We start from the raw sequence: 14,763 nt of genomic DNA on the forward strand, positions 1-14,763 counted from the left end.
ATGCGATTACTGTATTTCAAGGTTGTTTCTGTCATTATTGGATGACCTTTTTTTTGTTTCTTAGAGTACTGGTGTATTGGTTCAACTGTGATTTCTATGTGTTGCAATGTCTTCGTTAAAATTGTCATTCAATCGGCAAGGTGTAAATCAACATCTGCTGTAATAGTTAATACCTATTGTACGTGTGTGTATATATGCATGGTTTCTATATATATAGCCAGGAAAGCCTCCGTCTTCTTTGAAGATATTCACTCCTATTTTGGGAAGCATGGCCAATTCCTCTCACAATATTTGTGCATGAGGAGGGTCCAGATAAACCCCGAACGTTGCTTTACTCAATAGCCTGCTCATGATGGTAGTACAGCAGTGGATTCTTGAATCCATCTGTGTAGATATTTTACTATGATCTCTTCGCCAAATACTCATTAATGAAATTGGCCAAACATCCTAATGATACTTGATTGCATTGGCAGTGGCGTACACATAACAAAAACACATTCATCAATAACACTGCCGTAAACTCAACACATTGTTCCTGAATGTGTTGAGTTTTTTGTTAATTGAAAAAAGTGCATTATGATGATCATCAGAATGACGGCTGTCAGTAAATAAATCAAAGCTGGTGCACACTCTGCCCCAGGCTCCGGAGCAAACACTCGCGCCGAGGTGGCCGGCGCTACAGCTGCGTCGCCAACGTGGAGGAGGGTGAGGAGCGTCGGGGCTCCGGAGCTGGCGCTGCCGCCACTGGGCGCAAGCGCAAGCGGAGGTCGGGGACGCCGTCCGGGGGAGTGGCCGGAGAGAGCGATGATGAAGACGATGAGGACGATGACGACAGCGACCCAGAGCAGGACGAGGAGGATGAGGAGGATCGTGAGGAGCGGGAGGAGCGTGGCAAGCGGCGGCGCAACGAGCACGCCACGGACGAGGTGCCGTCAGCAGGCTTGCGTGGCATGAGAGCATGTGGCAAATGTGTGCACACGCAGCCAATAGGCGCCGTGTAGCCTTTCAGGGCAAATGCTGTTACCAAGCACCCATTAAGGCTGTCATGGCACACAAGGGGGTGGTGTGGCCAGCACCATGCCTGGTTTGCTTTTTATGGCCAGGACTTACACATTGCACCATGGGGGCTCATATAATGCCGAGTCGGCCTAGAGGAGGCCCATGATTGATCAGATCATTGTCACTTGTTGGTCGTGGCTGGGAATCGAACTTAGTTCGCGAGGTTCATAGTCATGCGCTCACCATTATGCCACCACTCCCCCCGAAATACAGTGCATCTACATATTAAAATAAAAACTATATGTAATACGTTAATTGAAATTTATAACAGGTTTTGTTGTTTCTATTACTCAAAAGAAAACTCTTGATATTTTGGCTGACAGGACTTCATAAAACATTGGATTTTAGTTTTAAATATACTGTAGAGAGTAGGTGGAGTTAGATGATGGACCCACTTAGGTGCAATGAGTTGTCATTTCAGTTTTTTTATGCATTCTAGAGGTTAACATGCGAATTGCCTGAGTGAAGTGTCCTGAGTTTTTGAGCATATCAAAGGCAACATTAAAATAGAACATTTCTGGCAGGAGTCATGTCAGCTTTTATTTTAAACCCTTCAGCAGTTAAGAAGGTTATGAGTTCTAACCTAACTCGCTGATTATTTCAGCCCATCCTTCCTCTGGAGTTGATAAAATGAGCACCATTTTGTGGTAATTCAATATCGACTGAATTATAGTCATTTGAGCAAAAATTACAACAGCTCCAGACTTTCCCACCAAATGCAACGAGATTAGCCGAGAGTTGAAAATTTAGAGACGGTCCTGCTTGTTGGAATGTGCAGAAAACAAAAGTACTTGTACAAATGCACAAGTATGAGGCATTGATACAAAACATTCTACACGAGTGGGTCAGAAACCTAATGCTGCAGTGCTTATTAAAAATCACGTCAGCCATGCAGGTGGGCATCGTCAACCCCACCAGCAGCACAGTTTATGCACCACCATACCCAGCCTTGCATGTAAAACGGCCACAGTGAACACGCGCGTGATAGGGTTAACGTTCCACACGAGATCCAGTTGAAACGTGCATACTTATGGTGAATTAAGAGAGCTTACTGCTTGATGTCGCGACAGTAAATTTATCATCATTCCAGGAAGAAAAAGAGATGGCGGCCAGCTCAAATGAGTTCCAGAAGCAGATGGAGAAGTTGAATAAGGTAATCTTTTAAATGGATCTCACTTATATTCAGTTTATTTTTCTTCAAAGCAAATCTGCATTTTAAATAATTTTTTTATTTGTACAAAATCACCAAAACTATAAACTGAGCACTGTGCCCATCATCTTCCGTTTCCTCAACCAAGCTGCTTCCTGTGCCTCCCACAGCAACAGAACCTGTACCGGCGCAAGCTCTTCGAGGCGTCGCACAGCCTGCGCGCGCTCACCTTCGGCCAGGACCGCTACAGGCGCCGATATTGGGTGCTGCCGCACTGCGGGGGGCTTTTTGTGGAGGCCATGGAGAGCGCCGAGGGTAAGACACACCTGCGAGCTAGTGGAAACAGTCCCTGCACGCCTGCTTACTGTCACCTTCCTTCCCTTTGTTTGCAGTGTAATCGTTTCAGGACACCCCCCCTCCCCCCCAAAAGCAGTTTTAAGTGCCTGGTTGTATTGATTGATGCTGTAGATGCGAGGTGTTTTGAGGGCACGAGCAGAGATGTGTCAAGTGGCTTGGATTTACGACGTCCTGTGACAGGCCCGGAGGAGATGAGGAAGGAGGAGGAGAGGGAGCTTGCTGAGAAGGAGAGGGGCGAGGAGCCTGAGATGAAGGAAGAATTTCAATATTCATCCACCAGCGAAGAGAGCCAAGAGCCTCCCAAATCACCTGCGGAAGATGTGCAGGTGGAAAATGAAACGACTGGAATGAGTGAGGATGCTGAGGAGGAACATGCTGAGGAGCAGAAAGAAGCGAAGGAGGAGCAGGAGAGGAATTGCCCTCCACCAACGAACTCCTTTTCCGTTGTCTCGCTGGTATCAACCCACAAGCCAATGGTGATTGTGGACAGCAGGCCGGCAGAGCAGCAGGAAGAGTGGAAGCTGCATGGGGGCAGTGGTGGGGGTGGCAGCGGAAACCTCTTCCTGCAGAAACCGGGCTCCTTGTCCAAGTTCAGCGAGCTCCTTGAAGTGGCCAAGATGGCGCCCGAGATGGACACAGTCTCCAGTGGCCAGGCGTCTGCAAATGGCGTCAACTTGGCCGATTCCTCCTCCTCGTCTTCGGCCAACAATAGCCCTGCCCACAGCAGGCTGAGCTCTCCGACGCCATCCACGACCACCTCGCAGCAGGGCCTCAAGATGGAGCCCATGCTCAGCTTCTCCGACTTTAGCACGGGAGTCCTGTTTTCGGCCGATCAGCTGCTCAAAGAGCTTTCCGAGAAAGCCAAGGCCGGGGGGCGCTTTTGCAGCTCGGGCAGAGGCGCGTCCGGCAGTGAGGAGACGTCCGCCACCGAGGGCGCATCTCGGTCATCGCCGGTGACGACGCAAAGCGGTCAGATGTTGAGCATGGCCTCGTTGCACAGTGGCCTGGCTCTCAACCCCTTTCAGCTGCCGGCCTCCTCCACGTTGGCAGCCTTGCAAGTGAGTACTATGCCTAGGGCTTGCATAAGAGGATTCCGATGCGTGTAAGAATATGTTTTAATTTGATAAGCCACATGATTGTTAAGAATTTATTTTATTCTTAAACGAGAAGAATCTCTTGCACCACTTTTGTTTAGGGAAAGTATACCAAGCAACAATACTATTCTATACCATATGCGCAGTAGGCATGCAACAATGCATTGATTACATGCATCAAATCATGCGTCTGACAATTGCTTACTTTCAATGCATATGTTGGATGTAATTGGTTACATACATGATGACCCCTGCAGTCACAAGGTGTTGCATTCACAAAAATGGTTGAAAAAAATACATTGCTTCTTGTATTGAATCGTAACCGCAAATAATTGCATGCCAAATATCCAGTAAATCACACTAAATGTGGTGGGCTTATTACAAGGGTCATTAGAAGCTGCGAGATCATTTACGTGGCGTGTGCCTCCTGACAGCTCAAGTCCGGGCTGCCCCTGCTGGGCCTGCCCCTGAGTGGGTGGCCTCCAACAAGCCTTCTGGGTGCCAGCCTGCCCTTCCCCAGCTCCCTGTTGGGCCTGGGCTTCAGCTTGCCGCCCAGCTCGACCGCTCAGCCCATGCTACTGAACCCCGGTCTGACGCTGGTCGAGAGCCAGGCGAGGTCAGGCAGCCACGGTCTCCAGGCGAGCCAGGGCGGCTCGGGCTCGGCCCCCAGCGCGGAGGACAGCGCCCAGGCCGGCACCTCCACGACGCCGCAGCCGGAGGTGCAGAAGCAGAACGATTACCCCACGCCCAAGCCTATACCCCAAGGTACTCGCGGCACACGGCTCCATCAGGATGCCACAAAGCTTACTCCAATCGTTTGCCTTCAGCACAAGACACCGCAAAAGAGGGACATTACTGTACACGTAGATTTTTTTCCCCAATCTACTACTGAGGATCTCCCCAAGCCGTTTTGGTCGTGGGGGTTGTTGGTCCAAACATTACACCACTGGTCAGTGTGCGGGTTAGCGGCCAGGAGCATAGACTTAGGAGCACAGAAGTACAGTTCATCAATAGAATTTGCTGCATTGTTCTCTGCTGCTCAACACATAAAGGACATTAATGTATTACTCTAGATAAAAAAAATAGGGGTGCAGTGATGCATTGGTTTATGAATATCGATTCTTACGCTCACAATACACACATCAAATCAAGTGTGCAAGAATCAATGTTTTTCAATTTCTGTTGAAATAGGTTTATTCTCCCCTTGCAACCACTAGTGGCCGCTACATTCACAATTTACCAAAAAATATCCATTGTTGAATAGAATCATTATATTTAATAGTGACAATTCAATCGTGACAATCATCTGGAAAGTGAATTGTTATACTTCAATTCTAAATGTGCTGTACTTCATGAAACCCTTTCCCCCTATGTTTAACGGGTATCTTTACTTTCACTGCTAAAGCTGAATAGGTAAAAAAATGCGTTTGATTGCTGACGTTTTGTTTTAATTGGACAGGTGGAGTAAAACTAAAAAGTTTTTCTGTCAATGAATATAAAGGAGAATTTTGACAATAGATGTTCAGAGTATTCCTTAACGTCAAATATCAATATCTTTCATTCTTGATTTGAAGCTTTGGTGACTTTCTTTCATGCGAATAACAGAATATTCTTGTTTAATATTTAAAAACGGATTATTTACTGTGTAAGGCCACTTTTTACCAGTAATAGGTTTGCATTGTAAAACGTGGCCGCCTGGAGTCACATTTTAAGGGGTCAAACGTGAAGCACGTCGATGTGATCACGTCTGTACAGATCTGCGGCACGGCTGGTGGCGCGTAACCGACACGGATACCATCCACTCCGTGCTGAAGGCGCTGCACCCTCGAGGCATCCGGGAGAAAGCGCTTCAGAAGCAGCTGCAGAAGCACCTCGACTACACCTGCCAGGCCTGCGCCAGACACCGGGACAGTGCGTGCAGCTGAGACGTCCACACCTTGTATATAGCTGTAGCCAGAATATACATCAACTGCTTTGTTTTTAGCTGGTGCTGAACCCATTGGCATGCCAGACCTTGTCGGAAAAATGTATGCTGTATAAGCTAATATTTCAATAGATAAGAATGCATTGCAACACATTGGTGTTGCTTTAATACGCGTATATTGCCACTCGCATGTGTGCGTATGCAGTGTTACCAGTGGCAAAAGGGGACAAGGGGGAGAAGGCAGAGTGTGTGTTGCGTCGGGAGGTGGCCAGCTGGTCAGTGGAAGAGCAGGCGTTCCAGGCCGACCTGGCGGTGTTGCGGCTGGTGGAGGAACTGGAGGAGAGAGTGGCTTCTGCGAGCATGCAGGTCAAGGTTGGTAGCTATCATATTGGCATTTTCCTGAAACAAATTACTATTTTATCATATTTACACTCAAAGCTCTGTCTTTTGTTGTCTCCTTGCTCGTCGCTGCCTCCCAGGGCTGGCGCTGCCCGGAAAGAGCATCAGAGAGGAAGAACCTCGTTTATCACAACCGTGAGCCTTTGCCCTTGGCCTGGTGCAGCAGCGAGTCGAGGGGCAAGGGGGGCAAGGCTACGAAAAGCCAAGGAGAGAAGGCTAAGCGGGACCCCGGGGTCCGGCTGAAGGTCGAGGACATGGAAGACGGGGACGAGATCAGAAGCGACGGGCCGCCGGTTGACATCAAAGTTATCGACGATTATGAGAGCAAAAGCTGCCCTACGGGGGACATCATTGATTGTGAAGCCATGGAGATGAAAAGCATCATTAGGGGCGAGGCAGGAAGCGAGAAGGAAGAAAGCAAAAGTGGCACCGCAGTGGCCGAAGGGAAGCATGAAAAACTTGAGCGAAAGGGCAGCTCATCGTGCGAAGCGGTGGCGTCGCGAGCGGCCGAGGAAGTGGAAAGGTGCCCAATCCGCCGTTCGGACGATAACCCCCTGGACCTGGCCGCTGTGCGTCTTGCTGCTCTGGAGCGCAACATCGAGCGGAGATACCTGCGCAGCCCACTCAGCACCACCATCCAGATCCAGCTAGACAATGTGGGAACTGTCACCGTCCCGGCACCAGCTCCATGCGAAAGCACCCAGTGGGATGGGTAGGTCGACCGAGTAGAGGCCAGTTCCGATACACTTCATGCATTTGTAAAGAAATAAATGGTCAATACGAAAAATTGTTAACTTTTAAGGATTATCTGTTGCATCCGTGTTAGTTAAACTAAAAAGCTGATAAGTGGAATTTGGCTAGGCAGCCTGGCTGTTGCACTTTATTGCTTCATTTGACGCATTTTACTTAATGCTGTGTAAAAAAAAATAATGTGCTTATATTTAAGCACAGTTTTTTCCTGATGCTTTTTTTGAAGTCTTTATTCTTGACGTGTAAAGGTCGTGCACATGCATGTGTGTGCAACAGGGGGGAGGAGGAGATCGCCCCTGGCCTGCGGGATTGGAGAAGGGCCCTGCTGTGCGCTCAGAACGCCTCGCAGGTGGCGCTGTGCCTGCAGCAGCTGGAGAAGGCCATCGCCTGGGAGAAATCCATCATGAAAGTGGTCAGTCCTCTTGGGGAGTCTTCCATAAAACACTCCCTTTTTTCTGGCCATAGGAAAATTTAAATGACTACACAACATAATTGCAGCTCAACAGCGTGGCAAATGCAACTTGAGTGTAATTCCTGTGCAGAAAAATGTTATCGTGGTGCTCCTTGATACTATTTCTCATTATAGTAATTTTGCAATTTTGTGTTCATGTGGTGGTGGTGGTGGTGGCGCATTGCTCTTGACAGTCCTTATTCTGTGCATGAAATTGATAGCTTGATTTTCATAATTTTGCCCGCAGGGGGAAATAATATTGCAGATATTTCTCTGTATCCCCATTTCCTCCACAACCAAAAGCCCCATCTGCAAAATGTTGATGTCAAAACTAACTGCCCTCTATACGTTTTAAAAAAAAAATCCACAGTTAAAAGGATAAGGCGGCACTTATGAATAAAGTAAATAATTAAGTGTGCTCACCAATGTCCGTGTCCAGTTAATTGATAATTAATTAAATGAAGTGCAAACCCCCCCTCCCCACCCGGCACACTGCCCGTGGCATTTTCAGTGGGCCCTTAAAAGCTCCCATGTGCTTGCAGTATTAAGGCAACCGTGGTTGTTATGGTAATTCTGACTGCCATAAACTATAATTACAGTTTTACTGCAGCAGTCAATTACTATAGAAGCTGTCATAAGTGAGCTGATCATCATCATCATTAGCCATGATCTATCCACTACTGGATGAATGCCTCCCCAGGCTGCAAACATCCCTCATGGTCCCTCGATACCACAATCCTTCTTGTTCCTGCACGAGCTGCTGATCCCATCGCTTTATCTCCATGGTTGTACTCTTGGGTGTGTTCCCCCCCGTTGGCTACCACTCCGTTACCAGCCTTGTCCATCAGAGATCATCCTTTCCAGCGGTGTCCCTCACCCTAGTCCACTTACTTTTCTTAACTCATTATTACTTGTCCCATTGGCATTTGGTCTCTGATCCATGTATTTTTGTTCTATTAATTAGTGTAATTCTAAGAATATATCTCCCCAGGCTTCTTTTGTTCCATCATTTTGCCATTGTCTTTTCCAAGTTTTAGATTCCAAAATCACTCAAACTCTCGTTCCCCTATTTACGCAATTTGTTGTTTTCCAGTTGTGCTCTTCCAACACGTTTTATTTGACATAATATAGGTTTTTTGGGTTATATCGTGTAAATGTGTCGTTAAACCCGCCACCACCCAACACAGCCAATTAGTAAGGTATGTCACGTAAACAAAAAATGACAATTTGTTACTAGTATAGCACACCGGTTGTGTGTTGGAGAGCAAATCCATAACATTTACAATCTTGAGTATGACGTTTCGCCAGTCATTACAACTAGCATCATCAGGCGGACAGCCAAATCTGTCTGTCCACTGGTGTGCTGTACTAGTAACGAATTGGCATGTTCTGTTTACGTGACAAACCTTACTAATTGGCTGTGTCGGGTGGTGGCGGGTTTAACGACACATTTATGTTTACGCAATCTAACCCAAAAATATATATATATTTTATGGATGATATTGGTCGTGAAAGCCCACGTGTTAAACTGACGTTTTATTTCATTTTGCCAACTTGTTGTACATGATTCTATACGTAGGTTTTCAGGACCAATATTATTGATTTGTTGTACATGACCTTTGTTTTGCTCAAGGGGATTCAGTTCCACACAGAAATCGCATCTAATGCAGCCCCGTGTTTGGTGGTGCTGCAGTTTTGCCAGATGTGTCGCAAGGGCGATAACGAGGAGCTTCTACTGCTGTGTGATGGCTGTGACCGTGGCTGCCACACATACTGCCACAAGCCAAAGCTTCCTGCCATCCCCGATGGAGATTGGTACTGCCCAGCCTGTATATCCAAGGTAACGGGCAGCCGCGCGGCACCTCCATCTTCCACTACCGTCACATCCTTCTCCTGCTCCTCCGCCCCATCGCCCGACAAGCTGCATGCCGCATCAGCCCCATCCCCCGCTCTTGCTGCCGCCGCCACCACCACCACCCCCGGCGCTACCACCGCTGCTTGGGTTCACCACATTCCTGTGAGTCAGCCCGACGCGAGCACGCACGCGCACGTATGAGCTAGCACACGCATAGTATGCCTGCACTTCCCACAAAATGTCGCATGGTCGTGCTATGCCTTTGTGCATCTTCAGAAGCATGTTTGTGTCTGAAATGGTACACACATTAATGGTGAAACAATGGCTCCATATTATGTTTGCATGTGGTGGATGTGTCCTCTCAAGGGTAGGATTTAAGTGGTCTAAAGGCCACGCATTCATTTGCTTTTATCCACCATACAAGCAGTGTCAGTTGGTGCTGCTGCATTGCTGTTTGTCTCGATACCATTTATCATTGCTGCTGATCAGACATTGTGTCTATGGATTCACATTGTAATTTCAAACATTTTCTTTCACCCAGTGCTCCTTGTGTTTGCAACATCCACAAAGTGCTTAACCCTTATCCCAACACAATTGTCTCCCTGTGGTGCATTTGAAATGCTTACCCACAGGCCAGTGGGCAGTCTCCCAAAGCAGGAAAGACAAAATCACCACGTGGTCGCAAGAACAATAGCGAGGGCGGCTCCGCAGCAAAGAAAAGCTGCGGGCGCAGTGCCAAGTCATCCTCCGTGCTTTCGCCTCCACTGCCACCACCTCCTCCCCCTCTTCCACCTCCTCCTCTGCAACCTCCTCCTTTCCAATCACCACCTCTGCAATCACCACCTCTGCAACCTCCTCCTCTGCAACCTCCTCCTCCTCTGCAACCTCCTCCTCCTCTTCAACTTCCTCCTCCTCTGCAACCTCCTTTGCAACCTCCTCCTCTTCTGCAACCTCCTGCTCCTCTGCAACCTCCTCTTCAACCTCCTCCTCCTCTGCAACCTCCTGCTCCTCTGCAACCTCCTCCTCTGCAACCTCCTCTGCAACCTCCTCTTCTGCAACCTCCTCCTCTGCAACCTCCTCTGCAACCTCCTCCTCCTCTGCAACCTCCTGCTCCTCTGCAACCTCCTCCTCCTCTGCAACCTCCTCCTCTGCAACCTCCTCCTCCTCTGCAACCTCCTCCCCCTCTGCAACCTCCTCCACCTCTGCAACCTCCTCCTACTCTTCCTCCTCCACCACCATTGACTCTTTCCATCCCCACCGCCACCTCGTCGGTCTCCTCTTCCCCATCCGGGAGTACTGCCACGCCGGCCACCACGGACACAGAGGGGGACAGCCCCCGCAAAGGTGGCAGGGAAATGCGCAAGCGCCGCTTCCGTGATGACGACCTGGAGGCCGCCCTGCTGCTCTCACTGCGGGAGAGCATGCAGGTGTCGGGAGGCGAGGGGTCCTCACCATTCCAATCCCCGGCACAATCGCCATCTCCCAGCAAAAAAGCACGGAACAAGGAGGCGAGTTTGGACCTCACGCCATGCAGGTGCGTTGTCTTTGTGCAGAGACCTTCTGTGCAGTGGCCGCTTGAGATGTTTGTTTGCAACTTGACAAGATTACTTGATGTGATTATCTAATTTTTGTATAAGATTATAATTACGTTTTAGAGTATTAATATGGTAAAATAAAAATGGTTTGGATGTTCATACCACTTTCCCATGCCACCAGGACGATCATGTCTGAGCTGGAGTCCCACCATGATGCATGGCCATTCCTCCTGCCCGTCAACAGCAAGATGGTGCCAGGATATCGCACCGTTATCCGGAGGCCGATGGACTTCTCCACCATGCGCAACAAACTAGAGAGTGGGCAGTGAGTACACGCGCACATGAAGACATGTAACACTCTTATATACACAATAATAAGAAGTGAACTCTTAAAATTGGCAGTGTCCTACTTCACAGACGGTAGTCATTACCATATTTTCTGGCATATAGCCCGCAAACGTATATACCCCGCAGACGTATATAACCCGCAAAAATAGCGTTTTGTGTAAAACAAATTTTAGATAGCCCGCACCTCCATATACCCCGCATGCATTGATATCTTTAACGTCGTTACCGCAGCTTAATTCCTTCATATTAATACAAAGTTTACATTTATAATACATTCCACTATCAATTGTTAACATTAAAATCATAACGTGCACAAAGAAAACAAACTAACTGGGAACAGTGAACTTAAAACAGTAAATAAGTAACAAAAGTAAATATCCAATAAATAAGTAACACATAACTGGTAGATAAGTAAGTAAGCGTACTGTTAGGCTTACCAGCAATCGACCTCATCATATTACAGCTACTGGACCGGTAGTTACCCCTGTACAGTTTTAGCACTGGTAGATTGCGCACTGCGCAGACAATAGCGGCACTACGGTAACGACATTGCCTCCTAGCAACAAAGCCATTGGAAGTTTGAAACAAAGCTCATGGTCGCGACTGTATAGTGCTCAGCCAATAGCAGCGGCCTAAGGGACTCAGCAATTATGATCCCGCGTCTGGTTAAGGCCCTTCCCATTGTGCAATCCATAGCCTCCGCTGAAACTTTTGCACCCCTCTACAGCCACTGAAAGTATTACGGTGAACAAAGTGCGCCCACTTCAAACATTGTGGTTTCATTGTACAAACAATCTGAATAATTTTTAAAACGTGATAACATGTGCACCCTCACTGTCTGCACCGTTGGCATCTGTCTGGATCCCGTGCCTCACCCATACATGCTCAGTCACCATGATCTGTCGTCTTCCACCTCCACAAAATTGCTAAGATCCGCCGCTTCACCATTGGTGGCAGCTCTTAGCCACTACACCCCACCCTCTGTAACTCCTTTCCTATGTGCCTCTGCCTGGTCCCCTCTCTCTCCTGTTTCGAAATACGTCATCCAAAACATTTATTTTCAATCAAACTTAATTGCTTCTCATTCCCTACGATTTTCCTCCTTTGATTATCTGCACTCTGGGACATGTTACCATATGGATAGGATACGAAGTTGTTTTTACCAAGCACTCTGTGGAGGCATCGGCAAGCATTAGCACTAGGAGGACAAAGGCAGCCGGATATATTGCTAGCCATAACTGTATTTTGTATGCCAGGCCTAGAAGAGGTGCTCGTCTCTCCGGACTCTACGAGGCTAACGGGAGATCTTTGTATTTTGTGTGCGCCACACGCAGCTACGCCACTCGCGAAGCGTTCATGGCCGATGTGCGTCTCGTGTTCAAGAACTGTGAGCGCTTCAACGAGGACGAGTCTGACGTGGGGCGTGCCGGCCACGGCATGCGGTGCTTCTTCGAGAGCCGTTGGGTGGAGCTGACTGGTGGGACCTGAACAGGGCTCCAAACTGCCGCCAACCCTCAGCCCTTCTTGGGCAGGGAATACACAACAAGCCTTACTTAGGGGAGACAAACACATGCTCATTTGAGGAATTTTAACACAAGGTATCATGACCAAACTTGTGTTCATTTCTGTTTCGGTTAGACATTTCACCACAAAACCATAATCATGTATGTGCCCCCTTGTGCTGTGTTGTTCTTATGCCTGTAATAGTACACACTGCTTTAAAAGGTGCATATTGGCGAGTGACTGCTCTGATTTCAGTGAGGCTGCCCAATAGGGCCTCAATAACTCACCAGCTGACCCAGATTGTGAAACACTGTAATAAATGATGCTGACTTGGCATGCAGGATGTGAAACTATGATGCATTATCCAAAAAAGCATTAGAGCAAAGGAACCAGATCTATTTTGGATTTCAAAGGCATCAAATAAAGTCCAAATATAGTCAGTGAATTTTAGGCCAGAGTTAATGAAGCTGTAGGAGACAGAATGTCGTTATTTGATATGTTTCATTTCAAATAAGCAGCATGATGTTGTTTACATGCAGACCAAATTATAGTTTGGTATTTTTGCAGCAGATGTGTAAAGTGACTCACATTGACTTGTGTATAAAACACAGGTTAATGGCATGATAGCACTAAATAGTAATTATTATATTGTTCAGTGACCGCGTATAACTCACTGAAGATGAAACTTGTATGATTCTTAGGATTATTTGTTATTTAATTACATACTGGCACACTCTCACACACACGTTTATATGAAAGAACTAAACAAATATCACTTGTCATTTACAATCTAGTGACAGTTTAACATTCACAAGTTACAAACTGTGTGAGGAATTCCCAGGTGTGTGTGTCAAAGTATGAACCCCTTGCCGGGCACTCTACCGCATACTGTATTAAAGTCGGATCAGGTTTCCAGAACCAGGACTGGAAAATAAAAGCGACGCATTCGAGCGAATGTTGTAAAGGAACCATTTGCACCGTACTGCTGCGCGGTGAGGATTTTCTTCTTGGTGATGCTGACATGTTTACTGTAGTCTCAAGCCGCGTCGATGTGATATGCAGCAGGGCATTAATCGGGTAGGGAGGGAGCACAATGTCCTGCCTGCCCACCACTCCACTATACACTTTGTGTTGTTCAGAATGGGCCCAGGACTGAAAGTGCTCCCTTACTACCACCGGTAAAAGAATTCGTGTCCTTTACCCGTTTCTATGGTGGAGGATGTATTTTCCTTTGGCAACTATAGCAGCAGAGTCCTTGTTCCTCTAATCATGTATGCTGTGGTCTGATGGTCACAAAGCCCTGTGGTTGTGTAAAGCAGGTTAACGTCACACACATAGGTTATGAAACTACCGTTTTCTTATGTATTGAATGTCTGTAGAGGTTTACAGCGATGTAAATTAATTTTTTTATTATTTGTTGTGTTTGTATTTATCACTAAGCGTTTGACGGGTCGTTTTTTTCGTAGAATGCATCGGTTTGTTGAGTAAAAAAATAATAATGTAAGTTTATTTGTTTACAAGATGCTACTCCGCGGAACAAGAGTGCTCACTGGGCTTGGACAGGGGGCTGCTGCTCCCTTGCCTGCCCCATGGTCAGAGGGAAGAGCATGCAGATGCCTCTGAAAATCATGCTAATCCTATATGTACATATACAAAGTATTGGTGCGGTTAGAAGAAACTTTGTAAATATCCTTCGCACAACACACTAAGTAAATGGTATTATTAGTATTGCCTTAGAAGCCGAGTCTCTATTGTCACGATGATTGTAGTCGATTGAGTACAAGGCACTGTATATACCTTGTTCAAATACATGTAGATACTGTATGTCCAATGTCGGATGTTTTGCATAATGTACTGTATTTTGGGTGTTGGGGGGGAGTTAGGGAGGCAAGTGGGAAATGGAGTGGAAATGAGTCTTTGACTTTTAAGTTTCATCTTGTTAAAAATGTGAAATTTGAATTCATTGCGTTGTTGGTTTTTATGATTTCAAGTTTTGTTGGTGTAAATGTTTAGCTGCCCACTTTGCTCTCTTGGGTCTGTGTTCTGGAGGCTCCTGGTGGGCTGTGCCAGTTTCTTCTTGGTGCTGCTCCATGACCCCACGTGTGTCACGTCACACCTGTCCCCGGCTGCCCGTCTGGCTATTGCCCCAGTTTTGTCCTCTACAACCCAGAGATCCCTCATGCCACTATGGGAGTGCCCAACATTTTAATGCCATGCGTCTTTTTGGGGACAAAAGTGACATACTGTATTTAAAGAATATAGTAGCTGTCTTTTGATTTTTAGGGGTATATTTTACATGGCTATGTGTGCTATGGATAATAAAAGCTTTTTTTCTGTA

At 47.1% G+C, this 14,763-nt stretch overlaps 1 protein-coding gene across 21 annotated transcripts in view; it reads left to right on the plus strand.

Annotated features, from left to right (window-relative positions):
* The window catches only part of BAZ2B (bromodomain adjacent to zinc finger domain 2B), an 88,736-nt gene extending 73,973 nt beyond the window's left edge, over positions 1-14,763 (plus strand). For 13 of the 21 annotated variants that reach the window (XM_078869627.1, XM_078869719.1, XM_078869745.1 and 10 more), the window contains 13 exons: positions 641-926; positions 2,150-2,212; positions 2,380-2,524; positions 2,678-3,624; positions 4,095-4,425; positions 5,416-5,571; positions 5,790-5,956; positions 6,064-6,695; positions 7,010-7,145; positions 8,878-9,201; positions 9,672-10,573; positions 10,756-10,899; positions 12,257-14,763. In XM_078869627.1, coding sequence (XP_078725753.1) covers positions 641-926; positions 2,150-2,212; positions 2,380-2,524; positions 2,678-3,624; positions 4,095-4,425; positions 5,416-5,571; positions 5,790-5,956; positions 6,064-6,695; positions 7,010-7,145; positions 8,878-9,201; positions 9,672-10,573; positions 10,756-10,899; positions 12,257-12,410 — 4,387 coding nt within the window. In that variant the 3' untranslated portion in view covers positions 12,411-14,763. The remainder of the gene's footprint in view (positions 1-640; positions 927-2,149; positions 2,213-2,379; positions 2,525-2,677; positions 3,625-4,094; positions 4,426-5,415; positions 5,572-5,789; positions 5,957-6,063; positions 6,696-7,009; positions 7,146-8,877; positions 9,202-9,671; positions 10,574-10,755; positions 10,900-12,256) is intronic. The other 8 variants (XM_078869754.1, XM_078869773.1, XM_078869784.1 and 5 more) reach the window with 3 other exon arrangements.

The sequence above is a fragment of the Lampetra fluviatilis genome, chromosome 2, assembly GCF_964198595.1.
Source record: "Lampetra fluviatilis chromosome 2, kcLamFluv1.1, whole genome shotgun sequence".
Taxonomy (NCBI): domain Eukaryota; kingdom Metazoa; phylum Chordata; class Hyperoartia; order Petromyzontiformes; family Petromyzontidae; genus Lampetra; species Lampetra fluviatilis.